Below are 21,512 nucleotides of genomic sequence, written 5' to 3'. Positions count from 1 at the left end.
CTGATTATGCAACCTGAGCACCCCGCCGCTGAATTAGTTGCCGACATAACAGGGGAAGGATCAAGCTGGAATGTTGCCAGACATCTATGGGGCCAGCACTTTTCACAGAAAGTATCACTACAAATGCTTTTGATGAGCAAACAATAATCATTAGACGGACACAGATAATGAACTGACAGCTTTAGGGAAGAAAAATCAGGAACGTGCCATATGTGAAACTTTTAGGGTCTTTTTGTAGAGATTTGTCTTATAAATTATATGAGGCGCACAGTAACACGATTGTGAAACTACGTAACGATGGGAAACGTAAATTAATAGGAGATTATTTGTGAATTTCGATGTCTAAAGATAACAAAGCACAGCAGAGCAAACAAATTTAGTGGTTCGACTTTGGATATGTGGATGCAGATTTCCTAAGCTATGGCGAAGTCACAGTCACATTTTTTGTGTGGAGAACCTTAATATAATGAACTAATACCATGAAATTCACAGGTTAATGCTAATTTAAAGTGCTACATAATGTAGTGATTAATCAGAGCTATGAACACTTAGAGGGTGGATCTACTCTTAGAGGGTGGATCCTCAGTGCGTGGAACATGTCATGCAAAAGTAAACAGATGTGCACAGGTGTATTTTACTCTACATTGTGAACTTTAAGAATTAACAGTCATCTTTGAGCGCCTCTTATACGGGCATGGCCATGTGCACAAGGTCCTTTTTAGCCGTAAACGTTTTATGTGACAAACCTTTGAATGAAGTGCTATATTTTATACACCGTAACGACAAGATGGCATGAGACTCAAAATGAACACGTATAGTAAAAAAAAATTTTTTTTCAGGGCCGGAAGATGACAGTTATATCCATCGAAACTGGTTGTCAAAAATACAGACGAATTTATGCTTTTTTTGCCAAATTCTTAACTTACTTGAAATACGGAAAAGTAACTGACAAAGCAATGAGATGGAATGAACCTGGAATTCCCAAGAAGAACGGGGCTGAGCAAGTCCTCTTGCTCTCAAGATACTGCAGTACCCAACACTCATAGTATGAAAACCACCTGCAGTGAGAAGATGATAATATACTATGGCAGGGTGGTTAGGTGGCCCACGCCCAAGAGAGTGATTAGTTGTTGTTTTGAAGCGTCAGGGCTTTCATTTTTCTTGCGATTCCTGTTCTCTATAGAGAGATGGTCTATCGTTTAGTTTTTCTTCACGTAATGAAACAGCCATGTTGGAGCAGAAGTATCTTCACGTCGCTCCTATGCTAATATCGGACACAGGCGCAATGCCAAAACTGCCTGTGAACAGCCTAAAAGTGCTGAAACAATCTTTCCCTCTTTTGGCAACTGCATACGATAAAGAGCTCCCGGATAACAAATTTACTGTTGATAAAATGGCATTTATGTCGTTATCATTAGCAACAGCACATAAAAATAACTTAGTCAATAAATAATAATAATGTATCGTTTATCTTACCTTAATTCAGAACAGACTGCCGCGTCCTGATTTTATTTCAGTTACAGGAACAAAATTACCGCACCATACTCAACATCGTCAGTGGGTCACGCCATATTATTTTGACTCCTCTAAGGCTTGTACGTAAATACAAAGAAGATAAATGCGAAGAAATAGAAGGTAACAGAAGAAATACTTCAATTGATCGACGAATGAAGTAAATACGAAATTGTTCAGGGAAATTCAAGAATACAGAAACGCAAGGTCACTCGACAATGAAATAAACAGGAATGCAGGGAAGCTAAGCTGAAATGGCGGCATTGAAACGTGAAGAAGTCGAAACAGCGGTGATTGCCGGAAGGATTTATTCAGCATATAGATAAATGACAACATTCGGTGAAAATGAGAGCAAGGTTGGTAACATTATGAGTGCAATGAGAAATTCACTGTCAAACGCTCAGGAGAGAGCGGATAGGTAGAAATAGTACACTGAAGGCCTCCCGAGCAGGAAGATTTGTCTGATGACGTGAGTCAATAGGGAAGGGATAGGGGATACGATATTGGAATAAGAATTTAAAAGAACTTTTGGCAGATACAAAATCAAATAAGGAAGAAGGGATAGATGATATTCCATTGGAATTTCTAAAATCATTGGGGGAATTTTACACCAAAAGCATTGTTCACGTTCGTATGTTGAATTTACATCAAGAACAAAATGCTCAGATTAAAATCAGTGTACGACCGAAATATAGTCTTTCGCCCCTATTGTTCAATCTTTACATCGAAAAAGCAATGATGGAAATAACAGGAAGGTTCAAAAGTGGAACTAAAATTCAGGGTGAAAGGATTGCAACTATAAGATTGGCTGATGGCATTGCCTTCCTCAGCTACAGTGAAGAAGAATAACAGGATCTGCTGAACGGAATGAACAGACTAATGAGTACTGAATATGGATTGATAGTCAATCGAAGAGAAGAATCAGAAAGGAAACATCAGGGTTGGTAATCACGAAGCAGTTTAAGTTAAAGAATTCCGCTACTTTGGCAGCAAAAAACCCATGATGAAAGGATAAAGGAGGACATAAAAAGCAAACTAGCGCTGGTATAAGGAGATTCGAATACACCCAGCAAATAACTGAGGACGTAGGTTGGAAGTGCTGCTCTGAGATGAATAGGTAAGTAGAGGAGAAGAATTCGTGACGGGTCAAACCAATCAGAAACTTATGACTCGGAGCGGAGCGCAGAGGTACTGTGGCACGGGAATGATAATCTAATGTTCGGAGATGTTGATTAAAAATAAGGCTTTGCGTCCGGTTGTCTCGGTTGCTGGGGAATCTTCTGGATTGCATGGTCATGGACCATGAAAGTTTTTCATTCCTGACATTTCATCTAGAGATACCACGCATATCTTCAGAGATTCTCATGGGAGTAATTAGTCTTGCAGGCTGACAGATTGTACGACGGAGGGCAGCACACTGTGAAGAGGGGCGTGGCAGAAGTATAAGCTGAGACGTTACTATGTTCTACCCTTCGACCATAAATATAATACACTGGCCCTGACGTTATTTTCGTGGCCCCAACATCTCTGGGCTAAAGTCACGCGAATGTTGGCAAAACATGCTTGTTTCGTGTTGTGCTTAGGGCTGTACTCAGGGTTTTGTCGGGGGATAGGCATTACATTTCACGCGTGTTTCTATGATAGTGCAGATGCGTTTATTGAAATTGCTGAAGTGACTTTTATATGTTTTTTACACTTGAAATAGAGTATCACGTAAATTAAAGTGTTGAGAGTGATGCCTGTAAAGTCAGACTCATATTACATTTTGGAAAGTATATGTGGTAGTTCGGTTACAGAAGTAAGTATAACTGTTTCTCGTTCCTACTCATAGGTTCCCTAAGGATGAAAACCGAAGGCAACTTTGGATACAGCCCCTGAAACGGAAAAACTTTGAGCCATCTGCACATACGCGCCTTTTTGTATACACAAATGAGATTATAATAAGGTCAGAGCACCTATAGTCGACACATGAAGAGAATTTTTTTCTACCTTCAAATACTATTGAATAAATGTAGGCTCCAAAATTATTTTCTGAAGCTTCAAAGTTTCACCTTTCATGTAAAATATCATTTTTTTAAACTGATTGTTTAAACTTTTGTAAAAATAGTAGGAAATGAATCTTTGAAGTGCATCTAAAATTGATTAAAATGGACCTACTCCTAAAGTCGACAATGTTGGCACCTATAGTTGACATAATTCCCATATCCGATTTTCTTTTATAAAAGTGACTAGCGCTAAAAAAGCGGCGAATCCAATATTTAAAGTTTTGACACGAGCCCACTCTTACTGTTTAAAAGAATTTTAACGACATTTTACTTTAATTGATAGTTTATAGTAATTCCGTCCCGCTGCCCACCAGAGGGAAGTTCGATGTATTTGTTAGATTTTATAAATGGTACTGTGAACAAATCCAGGTCAAATGTAGTTCTGACATAATTTCTCGCAAATAAAAAAGTAATTTTTGTTGGAAGCATTTGGCAGTCAATTGAGAAATGTGGGTAAAATACGATACAAACATAGGATGGAAGCCCGCTGATTTGAAATCCCGCCACGTTTTGCCAACAGTCATGTGGTTTATGTTGGAGCCACACCAGCCCAATAGCTTCTGCACAGCAACGCCAGTCTACTAGTATCTATGGTGGAAGGTCCTACCCTTCAGTTGCCAAGACACAACGCAACAGTGAGCATCGCTGAAGGTGCCTAGATCAGCTGTGGACGAAACATCAAAAAGTGAAAAATGTAAGGAAACGTGGCGATGTTGTTGTTGTTGTGGTCTTCAGTCCTGAGACTGGTTTCATGCAGCTCTCCATGCTAGTCTATCCTGTGATAGCTTCTTCATCTCCCGGTACCTGCTGCAACCTACATCCTTTTCAATCTGCTTAGTGTATTCATCTCTTGGTGTCCCTCTACGATTTTTAACCTCCACGCTGCCCTCCAATACGAAATTGGTGATCCCTTGATGCCTCAGAACATGTCCTACCAACCGATCCCTTCTTCTAGACAAGTTGTGCCACAAACTTCTCTTCTCCCCAATCCTATTCAATACCTCCTCATTAGTTATGTGATCTACCAATCTATTCTTAAGCATTCTTCTGTAGCACCACATTTCGAAAGCTTCTATTCTCTTCTTATCTAAACTATTTGTCGTCCACGTTTCACTTCCATACATGGCTACACTCCATACAAACACTTTCAGAGATGACTTCTTGAAACATAAATCTATACTCGATGTTAACAAATTTCTCTTCTTCAGGAACGCTTTCCTTGCCATTGCCAGTCTACATTTTATATCCTCTCTACTTCCACCATCATGAGTTATTTTGCTCCCCAAATAGAAAAACTCCTTTACTACTTTAAGTGTCTCATTTCCTAACCTAATTCCCTCAGCATCACCCGATTTAATTCGACTACATTCCGTTATCATAGTTTTGGTTTTGTTGATGTTCATCTTATATCCTCCTTTCAAGGCACTATCCATTCCGTTCAACTGCTCTTCCAAGTCCTTTGCTGTCTCCGACAGAATTACGATGTCATCGGCAAACCTCAAAGTTTTTATTTCTTCTCCATTTATTTTAATACTTACTCCGAATTTTTCATTTGTTTCCTTCACTGCTTGCTCATTATACAGATTGAATAACATCGGGGAGAGGCTACATCCCTGTCTTACTCCCTTCCCAACCACTGCTTCCCTTTCGTGCCCCTCGACTCTTGTAAGTGCCATCTGGTTTCTGTACAAGTTGTAAATAGCATTTCGCTCCCTGTATTTTACCGCTGTCACCTTCAGAATTTTGAAAGAGCGATATAATCCATAAAATTCATTGGCAACTGCGATAGTTCAAATTTTATAAATAAAATATGACGTTTCAGTCTTCGATCGCTATTCTTTATTTTCAGTTACCGGTTTCGGGCTAGCTGCCCATCTTCAGATAATATGTTGTAGTTACAGAGTAACTTGTCCATACAGAACACACGGTTCGCCGTGCGTTCTGTACGGACTAGTTACTCTGTAACTATAACATATGATCTGAAGATGGGCAGCTAGCCCGAAACCGGTAACTGAAAATAAAGAATAGCGATCGAAGATTGAAACGCCATATTGTATTTAATGAACGATCGCGGAACTCCCATTGAGACAATCATGTCTAGTTTTGATAAAGTTCAAATTTTGGCTAATCGCAGTATGTTGGTAAAGGAGGTATCGGAAGAACAAATCGAGGAAAAACGAGTTCGGATGGTTATTTTACAGCGTTTGAAGTGTTTTGTGCCGAGTTTTGCGAGCTACACGAGATCGCAATTATCGGAGACGAGCTGTGGCGCGCGCAGCTCAGGTCGCTGTGCGGACAAAGGCGAGCAAGTCGAGGGCGCGGTGGCCGCGGGAACGTCAAAGCGACTTCCTCGCGCGCCCTCGCGGCAGTCGGACGAACCACTAATAGGATTCCGCAGAGCGGCGGGCCGCGCCGTCCTCCGCCCGCCCAGAAAGGCGCCGTGTGCTCCACAGGCTGCGGCCTTTCACACAATTCCACTTTGTGCCGGATCCCAGCCGGTGAGGGGGCGGACCGCCGGAATGCTCTGCGGGAAACACACGCAGCCAGGAGTCACGCACACACAGACGGCGCAACACACGTCGAGTGCTGCGCGACCACTCGTGCTAATTGGATGGCTCAGAGTTGGCTAATTACCAGCGCCGCACTCGTCGCGTCGTCGGCTTCGGAGAATTCACGATCCGCGGTCTGCACGCCCCCGTTCCTGCTTCCGCCTCCGCCCCCACTGCCGCCCCCGCGCCACTCTGCCCGGGCCGATTGTGAGCTGCTGCCTCCAGAAGTCCTCAGAAGCGTAGCTGCTCCCAAACGCCAACCACCAACCGCGAGCTGCGAATCACCAACCAGCAGATACCAGACAGCGATGGTGCTTGCTGGTTCGTCTGCTGCCTCAGCAGGGGGAAATATTTTCATTGAACAGCTGATTTTTTTCAAACAGGACTCTTCTGTCTTATAATGGACGGCAAATATTTCACAGCAACAAGGACACCTACACAGGCAACTGCATTGAACGCTGCCAAGATGCCGTACAGAAGATACCGTCGCCGTTCTAAACAGACAGTGTACAAAACCATCGAGAACATTGAGTTTGCTACAACAGCTGGAGACAAGAAGAATCGTATACCACTCAAGTCCGTCGCTGCTCAAGCCTTGCTGGACGGACCTTCTGTTATCTGTGGTTGCCTACTTAATTTTAGTTTAGATATTAATGATTCATTTGGTCATGGTAACGGATGGTTTACTGTATCCATTGTTCGTGGAGGTTCTGGAGTACCAAATGTTCCTGGACTTGAAAGTTTCGTTGACAGAGACATTATTGCATTTCGCACCTACCATATGGCCGAACTAGCAAATAAAGACTTTGGTAAATTGCTTATATGTCCACTTCTGCTTTGTCTTTGTATACTCGTAACAGGAGAAAAATATCTGTAAATGAGTCTGTATTCATAGGGTCGCTAAATCTGAAAATACGTGCGAACAAGCCTTGAAAGCTCAATGATACCGACCGACTGCCATGTCATCCTCAGCGCAAAGGTACTACTAGCAGTTGCTGTCTCAGCGTGGGGGGAATATTTTCATTGAATAGCTGTTTTGTCAAACAGGAACCTTCTGTGTTATACTGGACGGCAAATATTTTACAGCAACAAAGACGCCTTGAATGTGTCCCAAAAAAGTGTGATAGGCTCTCTAAATCTGAAAATACGTCCGAACAAGCCTTGAAAGCTCAATGGCACCGACCGACCGCCATGTCACCCTCAGGGCAAAAGCACAACTGGAAGCGGCTCCCTCAGCATGGGGGGAATATTTTCATTGAACAGCTGATTTTTTGTCAGACAGGACTCTTCCGTGTTATACTGGACGGCAAATATTTCACAGCAACAAGGACACCTTGGATGTGTCCCAAAAAAAGTGTAATAGGCTCTCTAAATCTGAAAATACGTCCGAACACGCCTTGAAAGCTCAATGGACCGACCGACCGCCACGTCACCCTCAGATCAAAGGCGCAACTGGAAGCGGCTGTGGAGGGGCGTTTGGTCAGCACACTGCTCTCATGGTCGTTTTCGTGACCGGGCCTCAACTTTTCATTCAAGCAGCTCCTCACCTGGCCTCACAAGGGGTGAGTACACTTGCTGACAGATCTAGGCAGGCCCGGACAGTCATCCATCCAAGTCCGACAGCGCTTAACTTCGGTGAATGGACATTAACCACTGTTATTGCGGCAATGTCGTTAGCACATAATAGGATCTCTAATGTTCTCAATATACAATGGTTCTTCGAAATTATCTGGACATCTATCAGTGGTCATTAATATGGGGCGTGTCCACCCTTCGCATTTACGACTGCTTGAACTCTGCTGGAGACACGGAAGCTCATTCTTCCTAAAGAGTCGAACCTGGAGAAGGTAGTAATGTTGGACGCTGTAGCGATGTCCACGTTCTAACTTATCCAGAGGTGGTCTATTGGGTTCAGATCGGGACTGTTGGCAGACCACTGTATTTCAGGAATGACATTGTCTGCAAACCATTGCCTCTGAGTTATTGCTTTAGGAAAGGGTGTGCCAACGATCCCTGTCTCCGAGCTGTTCCTCTGCTGTGGGCGTTACGCAACGATATAAAAAGTGTTTCTGTCCTTCCGCATTTAGCGTCTCCTTGAGTGCAAGCACATAAGGAAGAAAATATCCTCATACCATCACATCACCTGCTCGGTACTTCACTAGTGCCAATGGTGGGTAGCATTCTCCAGGTATTCGCAAAACCTACATTCTTCTGTCGCGTTACCACACGGTGTAGCTCGATTCATCACTCCAAATCCTTTGTTTCCAGTTATCCATTGTACAGTCAGGGTGCTCTTCACACTACCTCAAGCATCTTTTGGCGCTGAGGCTTCAGAGGAACTGCTCGACCATTGTCCCCCTTCGTACGTAATTTTGATAATTGGACTGTTGGTACGCTTTCGAACTCACGAGTGACTCCTTCTGCTGATTTCATCCGATTGTTTAGAACTATTCTCCACAACACTCGACGGTCAGTACTTGGGGTCGTCAGTAAGGTCTGCCTTGTCTAGGTTTAGTTGTGTGTATCCCTTCGCGGCCGGCCGCTGTGGCCGAGAGGTTCTAGGCGCTTCAGGCCAGAACCGCGCTACTGCTGAGGTCGCAGGTTCAAATCCTGCCTCAGGCATGGATGTGTGTAATGTCCTTAGTTTAGTTAGGTTTAAGTAGTCTAGGGGACAGATGACCTCAGACAAGTCCCATAGTGCTCAGAGCCTTCTGAACCATTTTTTTCCGCGTTTCTACTGAGAGGCACCCACATGCCTTGCTCATACTGTGGCATCAAGCAGTCAGGCCTGCAAGATGAGTGGTCTGCCAAGCGAATGGATTCCTTTTATTTCTCGTGTCACATCACTGATTGATTATGAACTCTAGTACCCACAATTAAGCTACAAATTATTCTCCTGTTTGAATATTACGCAACGGAAACGGATAAAGCACATCTTACTATTCGGTATTTACACGCTCTGGCAATACCACATTTTCTTTTTTACCCAACCGCCTTGATCAACACGTGGCCATCGCACTGAATATGAATGGCGCACACATTGTAAATTCTGGATATCATGACTATACACTATTCAAAAAACAGGGCCACCAATCTTTTTCTTTTCACTATCTTTTTTACTCCGATAAATTCTATTATGATTCAAAGATAACCTAAACACACCATTACATTTTATACAACAGTTACACATGAGAAACTCCGCCCAGTGGGCATGGCTTTACATTGGTGATTCTCTATCTTATGGTATAGTAACTATCTGACGCTACAGTGCACTTTCTGGATAGGATGGTGGATCTTTTGCTGTAACTCACACTTCGACTCTCACACCCATCATCACGAAACTTTACTCCTGACCGAGCGGTACAAATAGGAACATGCAGAACCCACTGCCTCTGAACCTATCTTCTTATTCTCCCATGCAAACCACACATACTTATATTACAAGAAATACATTACACTGGCAACATAGAATATATAAAAAAGAATAGTCACAACGTTAGAATCACTTCACTTTCATCTTCCCCACTTCAATTAGTAATCATCCCAGTTTCACACGACACTGCCCCACTTCGTAACTTTTCTTTCTTGCTACGAACTCTGGAGGATATATGCACGTAATCCTGTACAATGCAAGCTAAGTGGCGTTGCTGGATAGACGTCTGACTCACCTTGCTTCTCTCCCAGAGTATTAGAGTTTGAATCTAGCGTCACACGGAAACATAACACGTAAAGTAATAATAAGATCATATTCGTCACACACGCGAGTCCTCAACTGCTACCTTGGACGAGTACTTCTCTTTATCCTTTGTCTCATACACAGATTGAGACTCACACAGTACTCACCACGTGGAAGTGCTCGTGTCTAATTTCAAGTCCTGCACACGCCATTTCTTAAATATTTCCAACTTATAGTACACACTGCAATCATTCAGCTTAACTTTAGCACTCGGAAGTATTTCACCTTATTGCTACACGTGGTTTCATTGTGACCGTTGGTCACTTCCGAAGATTACTACGATCTCCTTAATATTACCTGCCTGTCATTTAATTCTCCCCCCAAAAGTTCCTGAAATAGAGAAATAATTATTCCAAACTACTCTTAAGTATTTCACATGCATACCATTGTCTCCACTCTTTTGTCTTTACTGAGCACACATAAGACAACACAAGATCCAGCGCCAGAGTGCTGAAACGTTCTTCAGGTCATCTCGCACCTCCGCCGAGGTTGGGGAGCACCATGTTACCGTATTGGTCAGCCACATTTTAGGCGCTCAAAGCTCAGGTAAATTTCATCTCTTTGGTTAAACCAAAGGTGACCAAAGGACCGTCTCAAAGATGATCATATATCGCACATTCACTATCTGTGGTTAGCAGACGACCACCCATTCATTCATTTTACAGATCTCACCAAATTGGATATAGGGATTTATTTTGTGGGAGTGCACATATGATCAATTAAATAAATAAATTATCCTTCTTTCCTACACTGGTATCCGGCTTCGGTGTATTACGTGAAATTGAGTTATTATTACAAATAATATGTTGTTCTGACAAGAATAACGAAGAATGTTGTACCTATTTTCAATGTCGGACAGTACTGTACCCTTTCACTACTTGACAATCACGTCATCAGCAGTGGACAGTTTTAGATGGGTTCAAATTTCTCTGAAGAAATTGTTTCTCAGGTGACATCCAATTTCTAGTCTCGATTCGAAGTCACAGAAGTCTCCTGATAGACTCATTCTGGTGTTTGCTGCTTCTCTGCTGTCAGCAGACACCCTCTCCTCGTTTAGCCTTTGCGGGTCCTGCTCTCATGACATCTAGTGGTCAGCTCTGCAATTACATAGCTGTGTCTGGATACTTTTGATCAATGTAGATCGGTTTATCAGATATAATCAATAACGCTGTGAGATTGTGCCCTGACGGTGCTGTTGTCTTCAGGGAAGCATCATCGCTGGACGGTCGAAACGAAGTTTGCAAAGACGTGGACAGAAAATACACTTGTATAATGTTAAATAGCTGAATTCAAATATGGACAACCGGCCGGAGTGTCCGAGCGGTTCTAGGCGCAGCAGTCTGGAGCCGCGTGACCGCTACAGTCGCAGGTTCGAATCCTGCCTCGGGCATGGATGTGTGTGATGTCCTTAGGATAGTTAGGTTTAAGTAGTTCTAAGTTCTAGGGGACTGATGACCTCAGTTGTTTAGTGCTCAGAGCCATTTGAACCATCAAATATGGATAACTGTAAGACAGCGACAACCTTTTTCCACGCTAAGACATTATTTTATAGAAATAGTTGAATTAATTTAAATTCTAAGAATATTTTGACATGTTAGACGACTAAAAAACTATAAAAATCTTTCACTAAAAATTTATTGGCAAAACTACTAGCACCAACGTTGAGGTTCGTTCGATGATAAATTAAAAGCGCTAGTTTGCTTTTGTTCTGTGGTATTACTTTTATTGTGTTAAAGGGTTTTCGGCTTAATAAGCCGTTTTCATACATTTGCTGAATAATGTCACCAAAGAAGTTACAATGTTTGTAAACGATATTGGAAAAGATGTTACACATTTATATTAAAACAGAAACGTACACAGATCTTTGACAGTGTAGTCGTAATGCCACGTAAAAAGTAAAAAATTGAGCTGTAAATAAATATAAAGGGATTAAACACGGAAAAACTGTAACACAAAACTAAAGCAGCATGCCTACATAACAGTTTATACTAATAAGCAAAAGCAATAAAATAAAACAAAATCAACACTTGATAAGGCTGCTTCATGAGGTATAAAACATGGAGAGCGATACACAAACCAATTAAAAAAAAGAATTAACACTGTAGCTACTTTTGAAAAGTAATTAGTTGAACAATACACAAATATAAGAGGAGCAAACAGCAGAAACATTAACATTATACTCACAACTACGCCTCTGAAACAGATTGCATTAAATAAATGAACCAAATATAATATAAAACTTCAACAGGTATTAAACATGGAAAGTAATACAAGTACCAGTTAAAAGAAAGACTTAACAATTGTAACGACAGTGTGTATGGATTACATAAACAATTTTAATAAAATAAAAGAACTGAATGAATTCATGAAAATGGGGGAATATGTAGGGATAGACAGTGTGCAAATAAAAGTAAAACGGAGACGTTTAGGAGAGGGAAAGTATTAACCTGTATCTGTTCATTTAAGATTGGATCTGAGCTGTGAGCCAGATGCTTGTTGAAACTTCCTGGCAGATTAAAACTGTGTGCCCGACCGAGACTCGAACTCGGGACCTTTGCCTTTCGCGGGCAAGTGCTCTACCATCTGAGCTACGAAGCAGAGGTCCACAGAAGAGCATCTGTAAAGTTTGGAAGGTAGGAGACGAGATACTGGCAGAAGTAAAGCTGTGAGTACCGGGCGTGAGTCATGCTTCGGTAGCTCAGATGGTAGAGCACTTGCCCGCGAAAAGCAAAGGTCCCGAGTTCGAGTCTCGGTCGGGCACAGAGTTTTAATCTGCCAGGAAGTTTCATATCAGCGCACACTCCGCTGCAGAGTGAAAATCTCATTCTGGAAACATCCCCCAGGCTGTGACTAAGCCATGTCTCCGCTATATCCTTTCTTTCAGGAGTGCTAGTTCTGCTAGGTCCGCAGAAGAGCTCCTGTAAAGTTTGGAAGGTAGGAGACGAGATACTGGCAGAAGTAAAGCTGTGAGTACCGGCCGTGAATCGTGCTTCGGTAACTCAGATGGTAGAGCACTTGCCCGCGAAAGGCAAAGGTCCCGAGTTCGAGTCTCGGTCGGGCACACAGTTTTAATCTGCCAGGAAGTTTCATATCAGCGCACACTTCGCTGCAGAGTGAAAATCTCATTCTGGCAGATGTTTGTTCATTTCCAGGGCTTCCAGCAGGCTGACTTCCTGGCCTTTGTTTGCTAAGTGAAGGACATGGGACTCCGGCTAGTAGATGTGGCTCTCACTCAGTACGGAGACTGAATTCTGCAACCCCCAGCTGCGTTCCTGTTCAGCTGGCCTAGTTGCTACGTCTCTGCCTGTCTAACCAATGTAAAACTGTTTACTTCAGAACACGTAATTTTGTATACTCCATTGTTAGCTAATAAATAGATCTCGTTTTGCTATTGAAAATACACTCCTGGAAATGGAAAAAAGAACACATTGACACCGGTGTGTCAGACCCACCACACTTGCTCCGGACACTGCGAGAGGGCTGTACAAGCAATGATCACACGCACGGCACAGCGGACACACGAGGAACCGCGGTATTGGCCGTCGAATGGCGCTAGCTGCGCAGCATTTGTGCACCGCCGCCCTCAGTGTCAGCCAGTTTGCCGTGGCATACGGAGCTCCATCGCAGTCTTTAACACTGGTAGCATGCCGCGACAGCGTGGACGTGAACCGTATGTGCAGTTGATGGACTTTGAGCGAGGGCGTATAGTGGGCATGCGGGAGGCCGGGTGGACGTACCGCCGAATTGCTCAACACGTGGGGCGTGAGGTCTCCACAGTACATCGATGTTGTCGCCAGTGGTCGGCGGAAGGTGCACGTGCCCGTCGACCTGAGACCGGACCGCAGCGACGCACGGATGCACGCCAAGACCGTAGGATCCTACACAGTGCCGTAGGGGACCGCACCGCCACTTCCTAGCAAATTAGGGACACTGTTGCTCCTGGGGTATCGGCGAGTACCATTCGCAACCGTCTCCATGAAGCTGGGCTACGGTCCCGCAAACCATTAGGCCGTCTTCCGCTCACGCCCCAACATCGTGCAGCCCGCCTCCAGTGGTGTCGCGACAGGCGTGAATGGAGGGACGAATGGAGACGTGTCGTCTTCAGCGATGAGAGTCGCTTCTGCCTTGGTGCCAATGATGGTCGTATGCGTGTTTGGTGCCGTGCAGGTGAGCGCCACAATCAGGACTGCATACGACCGAGGCACACAGGGCCAACACCCGGCATCATGGTGTGGGGAGCGATCTCCTACACTGGCCGTACACCTCTGGTGATCGTCGAGGGGACACTGAATAGTGCACGGTACATCCAAACCGTCATCGAACCCATCGTTCTACCATTCCTAGACCGGCAAGGGAACTTGCTGTTCCAACAGGACAATGCACGTCCGCATGTATCCCGTGCCACGCAACGTGCTCTAGAAGGTGTAAGTCAACTACCCTGGCCAGCAAGATCTCCGGATCTGTCCCCCATTGAGCATGTTTGGGACTGGATGAAGCGTCGTCTCACGCGGTCTGCACGTCCAGCACGAACGCTGGTCCAACTGAGGCGCCAGGTGGAAATGGCATGGCAAGCCGTTCCACAGGACTACATCCAGCATCTCTACGATCGTCTCCATGGGAGAATAGCAGCCTGCATTGCTGCGAAAGGTGGATATACACTGTACTAGTGCCGGCATTGTGCATGCTCTGTTGCCTGTGTCTTTGTGCCTGTGGTTCTGTCAGTGTGATCATGTGATGTATCTGACCCCAGGAATGTGTCAATAAAGTTTCGCCTTCCTGGGACAATGAATTCACGGTGTTCTTATTTCAATTTCCAGGAGTGTACAATGGGCTATGGTGTTCTTGATATAGTAGGAGAGGCTATACTTGTAGGCTTTCACTCCTTTAGCTACAGTATGTATGTCGTAGATACTCTCTGGCAGACAGTTGATGGCGAGGCAGATAAGGCATAGAAGAGGGGTGTAATTTTCAGTTTTTGTTTCCTGATGTGGTCAATCAGGATTGCGTTTTAGCCACTGATTGAGCCAATAACTTTTGTATTGTATCTAACTCTGCTTCAGAATCATTTGTGGACATGGGTATAGATAGGAGACGGTGTATCATTGAGTGGAAAGATGCATGTTTATGAGCTGTGGAGTGTCGTGAGCAAGGAGGTGTCACTGTGTCGGTAGTTGTATTCTTTCTATAATCTTTTAAACAATGTGTGCGTTTACTGGTGTCAATGGTGAGATCTAAGAAGTTTATGGATTTGTTACCAATCTGCATTGTGAACCGAATACTTTTTATCTTGACACTATGTATTGCGATAGGCACTACAAGAAGAAGAAGTCAGAGGGTGAGATGGATCGATGGCATCATAGTAGTAATGAGTTCCAACCTGGAAAGCCTACGGGAAAAAGTACAGGGCAGAAGAAACTGGCGTGCTTTGGTTCATGCGGTCACGAAGAGTGGGAATGTATTAAACGAACAGAGGGAGAGAGATTGCTTTTACAGTGCAGTCGTTATCAGCTTCTGGCGCTATTACTTCCGTATAAAATTCTTACTGATTTCACAATAGTCACACCATTTGTCGCATTCTTCTATTTATCTATACTTTCTCATTATTCAATTTTAAAATCTGTGAGCTTTTCAATGGAGACCCTTTATGTGGTTCATTCTTACTGTTTTTGTCCTTTCCATTTTAGCACACTCGAACGTGCGAATTCGTTTATTTTTTTCTTCCGGACTGAGCTCTTGCTTCCAACGAACGAGCAACGATTGTGCACGTTCTGTGCGATGTGTGTATTTATTGTGGAAATTTGTGGTAATTTCGTATGGGACCAAACTGCTAAGGCTTACACACTACTTAATCTAACTCACGCTAGCAACAACACATACACGCATGTCGGTGGGAGGACTCGAACCTACGACGGGGGGAGCCGCGTGAACCGTGGCAAGGCGCATCAGGCCGCATGGCTACCCCGCGTGGCTATTTTGTTTAAGCTGCAAGACGGCGCCAATAGTTCGCTGTACATATAATTGAGTTTTGTCAACACGAAATCACTATGGCATCTCTAGGTCAGTAGCTCGTAATTAAGTAAAACAGATCTGTTTTGACGGTCTGCGGGTTATGGTTGTTTAGAATTGACCATTATTATCAGTCTCATCTATGTGCAATAACACTGAGTTGATTTTATGCAGGCATGGTTTGCACGGATTAGATGTTAACTGCATAGCTGCGGACGTGAACGGACACGGTTGTATGTTTGCTCTATCACTGCTTTTTGGGCATTTTCTTACGGGAAAACTTTGCTGCTGGTCTAACAGAAGCGTAGATTCTTTGCCTGTTGCGGGGTTCTGATCTGAGTGGTGTTTCGTCGGTGTTTACTGCATCTGTTCATCCTCCATTTGTTAACTGATGGTCTTTGTACAGAAAGCACTGCCATGAAAACCAGGAAGCGAAAAAGGGCATTATACTCTTTCTTAAACTTTGGATGTCTCTGATAGAGGCCCCTTTGGCTTGTCCCACTAGAACAAGTTAATATGAACACTGCAGTAGCAGAACTAAAGTACAGTGCATAAAATGGAAAAAGAACGCATGTCTCGCAAAGCGAGAGATATGTTCTTAATACTTTCCCCAAAAGTGCAGCAGTTTAAACCATGAATTTTTTTACAAAAGTTATGATTTGGTTGTGATTACTACACTATGCGAACCGGACACCTGGCTGAAAATGACTCATAACTTCGTAGCACCCTCCATCGGTAATGCTAGAATTCAATATGGTGTTGGCTTCCACTCTCACAGGAATGCGTTCAATCAGGTGCTGAAAGGTTTCTTGGGGAATGGCAGATGGCAGCCCATTCTTCATGAAGTCCTGCACTGAGGAGAGGTATCGATGTCGGTAGGTGAGGCCTGGCACGAATTTGTCGTTCAAAAACATCCCAAGGATGTTCTATAGGATTCAGGTGAGCACAAATATTTCACGTACGCTATTCAATCAAAAGCATCCAGACATCGCTGTTTAATGCTGGAAAGACCACTAGATTACACGAGAGGTGACCTGCCATTGTAAAAAGGGTCTGGTTGTATTCTGTTGGGAGCAGAGAAGCTATAACAGCAGAGCGGGTTGGTCAGGATCAGGAAAGCTCAATGACTTCAATGTGTACTGGTTACCGCACGTAAGGCCAGTAACACATCCGTCAGAGATATTTTAAGCTCTCTCAAGCTGCCCAAGTCGACTGCTGCTGACGTGGTTGTAGAGTGGAAGTGCGAAAAGACAACCGTAGCTAGACACACCTCATACACTGATGGACACAAACCTTCTAGCATTGTGGACGTTGGTGTAAGAAATGGCACGACGCCAGCGGAAGGAATCACTGCTGCGTTCCAAAATGCCACCAGCGGTCCAGCTAACACAATGACTCTGAATAAGGAGTTAAAAAGGATGGCAACAGTACTCCAGAAACTCATCAACCACAAGTTTATGTAACCAGTGCGAAGCGACACTTGAGATGGTGCAAAGGCCGCCGCGCGGGATTAGCCGAGCGGTCTCAGGCGCTGCAGTCATGGACTGTGCGGCTTGTTCCGGCGGAGGTTCGAGTCCTCCTTCGGGCATGGGTGTGTGTGTTTGTCCTTAGGCTAACTTAGGGACTGATGACCGTAGCAGTCAAGTCCCATAAGATTTCACACAAATTTGAACATTTTTCTGTAAAGACAGACCGTAGTGGACACTTTATAATGCTTCCCGTACTACTGCAATTTAGTATGGATTTACCTAACTAACAGAAAAACCTGTCTCTATGTTGTCACGTATACCATAGCCAACGGAACAAATAGTCAAGTTACGGGAAAAGCTACGTATAACCCTCTTACTAAAATTTAGGTTAGTTTCCAAATAAAGTACACTACGGGAGGATAGCCCTACTAATAGGAAAAGCTAATCAATAGAGCTACCCTTTTTACAGGATATGACCGTTTGATGTGTCTAATGGATAAGTAAGTCAGACTATTCAATTCTTTTCCTAAGATTTTACCCGGCGGTTAAATAGAATCACCGTATGAATAATATTATACTGAAGCTAGAACAACTCAGTTCAAAGTTCATTTAGTGGTTTAAAACATGTACTTATTGTCGCCAGCCTATCCAGACAATGAAACAGTGAAGTATTGGTAAAGCAGAAGTATGAATTTTGCTACTTTCTTCCTATGTTTAATTTGGTTCTTCACCATAAATGTTACTCTACGTAAACAATTTTGGTGCAGACACTGGAATATCTTTTTGACTTCTACATCCTTATACATTACATTTTAAAAGAGAAAAAGCCCAGTAGACAATTTCAAGGAAGCTAAGAAAATTGGCCAGAGGGGACCTATGGAAAAGCATTTTCTATAGCAAAAAAACTTAAATACTAAAATACTTAGATAGTAAAGCACACACTTTTTATACTGAACATTTCACTTCAAGAAAAACTCATTCTTACTGAAATTTACTTTCAAAAGCTTTTATTCTTTGGAATAATTCTGTATAGTCGTTTAGCAGATTGTAGTAACTTTGCTACACTTTGAATTTTACGTAAGCAAACTTTTACTATAACACAAAAACAATTGAAATGTCGCCTCTTTATATTAACTTGGCATTTCATAAGTCTGTAATAATAGAATATTCGGAGTCATTAAACACTAGGAAGGAACCCTATTGTAAGTGACGTGCACTTAATTGGTGTTTATCAAATGAGTGGGGCCATGAGCTATATCCTGATGGCTAAAAGAGCCACACGCAAATGGAAATGCTGTCTGACATTAAAATCAATCTAAAAAATTAGGTCACCACCAACTCTAGCCACACGACAAACAAGAGGTTAGAATGAGTTAGAAAATTAATTAATTTAGTCATAAGAAAAAACTCATAAAAGAACATTCATTGTAATGTTACTCATAAAAAATGGGATGCAATTATGAATATGATCCAGAGATTGTTCACATTAATCAAATATTAAAATAAAGTGAAAAGTGTGAGAACACTCTGAATCAGAGCAGCTTGCAGGAACATTGCTGAAAACAAGATCTATTCTAAAGAATTTGTTTTAAATAAAAAAAGGAACACTAATTATTGGATGTGTGCGCACGGAAACGCTATGGATGGGCTAACAAGGAAACTACAAGTTGAGTGGCGTATGTAAAGGAGACGTCACATCAGTACACTGGATAAGACTTGAAACAAAATTATTTATTTCTTGACATTGATATAAGAGATGTTGCCTAGTAACTACGTACGATTGCTTGTGAAACGCTATACGATTCACAACAGAATCTCTTAATTGAGAATCCCGGCTGTAATTATAGGGGGGACGGGAAAGGTTTAATACTCTCATTCAGACCCACATTCACTCAAAGAACTGCAAGGATGGCCGCAACACCAACACGCAACGAAGCTAGTACGTTTGTTTCGCTGCGTTGAGAAATAATTAAATAAAAGAGCAAATCTGAATATCACGGTTGCATTTAAAGTTGAACCTCGGTTTGGAGAAACACCTCAACGAGGGCCACACATACAAGCTTACGAGCTTAACACGAAGTCACAAACCACAAATACAATTGAATAATCCGGACAAGATATATTCAATAGTCTAAAATCAGAGCAAAAAGTAAACTCTATGACAGAGGCAGGGGGCCATAGGAAAGTTGGGCTCACACTCAACTCGTAGGCCTACGTGGTTCGCAGAGACACAATTTCTACGTTCCGTGACCAAATTTTAGCAACATTAAACCACGCAGCCGCGAACAATTAACATTTTACAGGGGACACATTTGAACAGACTAAGTGTAATGGCAGAGGGCCAACAAACTCTGATATTAACCCATGTGGATGGTTTTCAACTGACATATAGTAATGAAATAAAGAAAATTAGCAAAGAGGCAGAAATTATCAAGATTTGGAAAAGATTAGAATGTACACACAAGCAGTCGCAGTCACACTGAACAGAGGGTGCACTCCCTATGTGAGATCCCTTCAACATATGCAACACCTCTGTGCTACGTTCTTCTTACGGACCAAAGTCTGCATTAGGGATCATACCGAAACTCTGCAAAAGCCCTGCATTCCTTGCTGCGACCCAGCAACACAATAATACGAAACGCGTAGCTAAACGCTGCACAAGGTGCAAGTTCATCGAGACTAAATTACTCCTGTCTAGCTGTGAGACAACGCGTGACGCGGTTAAAACAACCCAACTTTCTTCGAAGAGACCTCGGCTGCAGACCCCCGGAGAGCTGGAGCAGATTGCTCCTCTCACACTAAAGCTTCTCCCACGCAACCCCTTGGCCAGGAAGCGCAGAGGTGAGGCTTCCACCACCAACCTAACACAGGTAACTTTCACACAAGGGGAACAAACCTCTTTGCCTACCTGGAAACTACAAGTGTTGGCTATTCTGTAATACTACCGCTGATACTCTGCAGCAGACTAAACCACCGTACAGCAAAATGAAACACACCCACATTCATTCATTCATGCATGTCAGAGAGTTATGGAATAGGAGAACAAGGGATAAACATTTTATGGAATCATAGTCACGAGTTGGGTTGCATACAGCGTGGCCCACGAAATGTGTTACCATTTTGTTTTTGAATGCAAACTTTATTGTCAATACAATCTGAAAGGAATACAATACAATGAAGAGCCGTCCATGGCGATATGTTCTAACTCAGCACATGCTCAATATGTCCACCATTTCGTTTCCTAACTTCCTTCAACAAACACTGAAGTTAGTGATTATCCTAAGGCACATGTCTTCCGTGATTTCACTGCAAACTTGAAGAATAAGTCTTCTAAGCTCCATTAAATCACGTAGAAGTTTCGGGAAAATTTTTTCCTTTAAGTACCCCGAAAGAAAAAACATGGATTGAGGTCTGGACTATTGGGGGGGGCCAATTTTGTCCGTCATTGAAGCGACCTGGAAACCTGAGTGAAATGATCCGCATGTTGAAATGCTCGTGTAAAAACTCCAACACAGTGTTTGCAGTATGTGGCTTTACTCCATCTTGCGTGAACCACTCCGTGTTGAAGGGCAGGCCAGTAGCAAGAAGCTGTGGAATAAAGCTATTGCGAAGCATGCCCAAATAACGCTCGCTGTTCACAGTTTCTTCAAAGAAAAAGGGTCCAATTAGTCCGTGACTGGAAGTTGCTGCCCACCCTGTAATCCTCACAGCATAATGTTGCGGTTCATGAAGCACTTGTGGGTTTTCAGTGGCCCAAAAGCATACATTTTCTTTGTTAAATGAAAATGCGCCTCGTCGGAAACCCAAACGTTGTTGAGAGTTTCTTCCCTATCCTTCGCCCACTGAGCTAACAGTAGTCTCTGCAGCACGTGTTCTTCAGTGAGCTTCTGTGCACAGGTCATCTTGTATGGGTACATATGGAGGTCACTTTTAAGAATGCGTTGAACGGAGCGTCTGGATATTCCCAGTTGCACTGCTACCTTTCTACAAGATTTCCCGGGACTTCTCTGTACAGCAACTCGTACCCCTTCAATATTCTCCGGCGAACAAACAGGCTTAGGCCGAGGTCGCTTCGCTTCCAATACTGTTCGTTCCAGTACAAATTTATCGTACAACCTGTGGATGGTCTTCTTGCAAGGGTCCCATAGTGTCCTAAACAGTTGTCGAAAACGCCTCTGAGTCACAACAAGGCTTT

General features: G+C 43.2%; 1 protein-coding gene across 1 annotated transcript in view; it reads right to left on the bottom strand.

Annotated features, from left to right (window-relative positions):
* Positions 1 to 6,021: 6,021 nt before the first annotated feature.
* LOC126291462 (uncharacterized) overlaps positions 6,022 to 21,512 on the bottom strand; it is a 119,059-nt gene continuing 103,568 nt past the window's right edge. The window contains exons 3-4 of the mRNA XM_049984974.1: positions 6,192 to 6,471; positions 6,022 to 6,081 (exon numbers count right to left, since the gene is read on the bottom strand). Of these exons, the coding sequence (XP_049840931.1) occupies positions 6,022 to 6,081; positions 6,192 to 6,471 (340 nt within the window). The remainder of the gene's footprint in view (positions 6,082 to 6,191; positions 6,472 to 21,512) is intronic.

The sequence above is a fragment of the Schistocerca gregaria genome, chromosome 9 (assembly GCF_023897955.1).
Source record: "Schistocerca gregaria isolate iqSchGreg1 chromosome 9, iqSchGreg1.2, whole genome shotgun sequence".
NCBI classification, from domain to species: Eukaryota; Metazoa; Arthropoda; class Insecta; order Orthoptera; family Acrididae; genus Schistocerca; species Schistocerca gregaria.
Note: the sequence above shows the minus strand (reverse complement) of the source record. Positions and strands in the feature narration are given on the sequence as shown.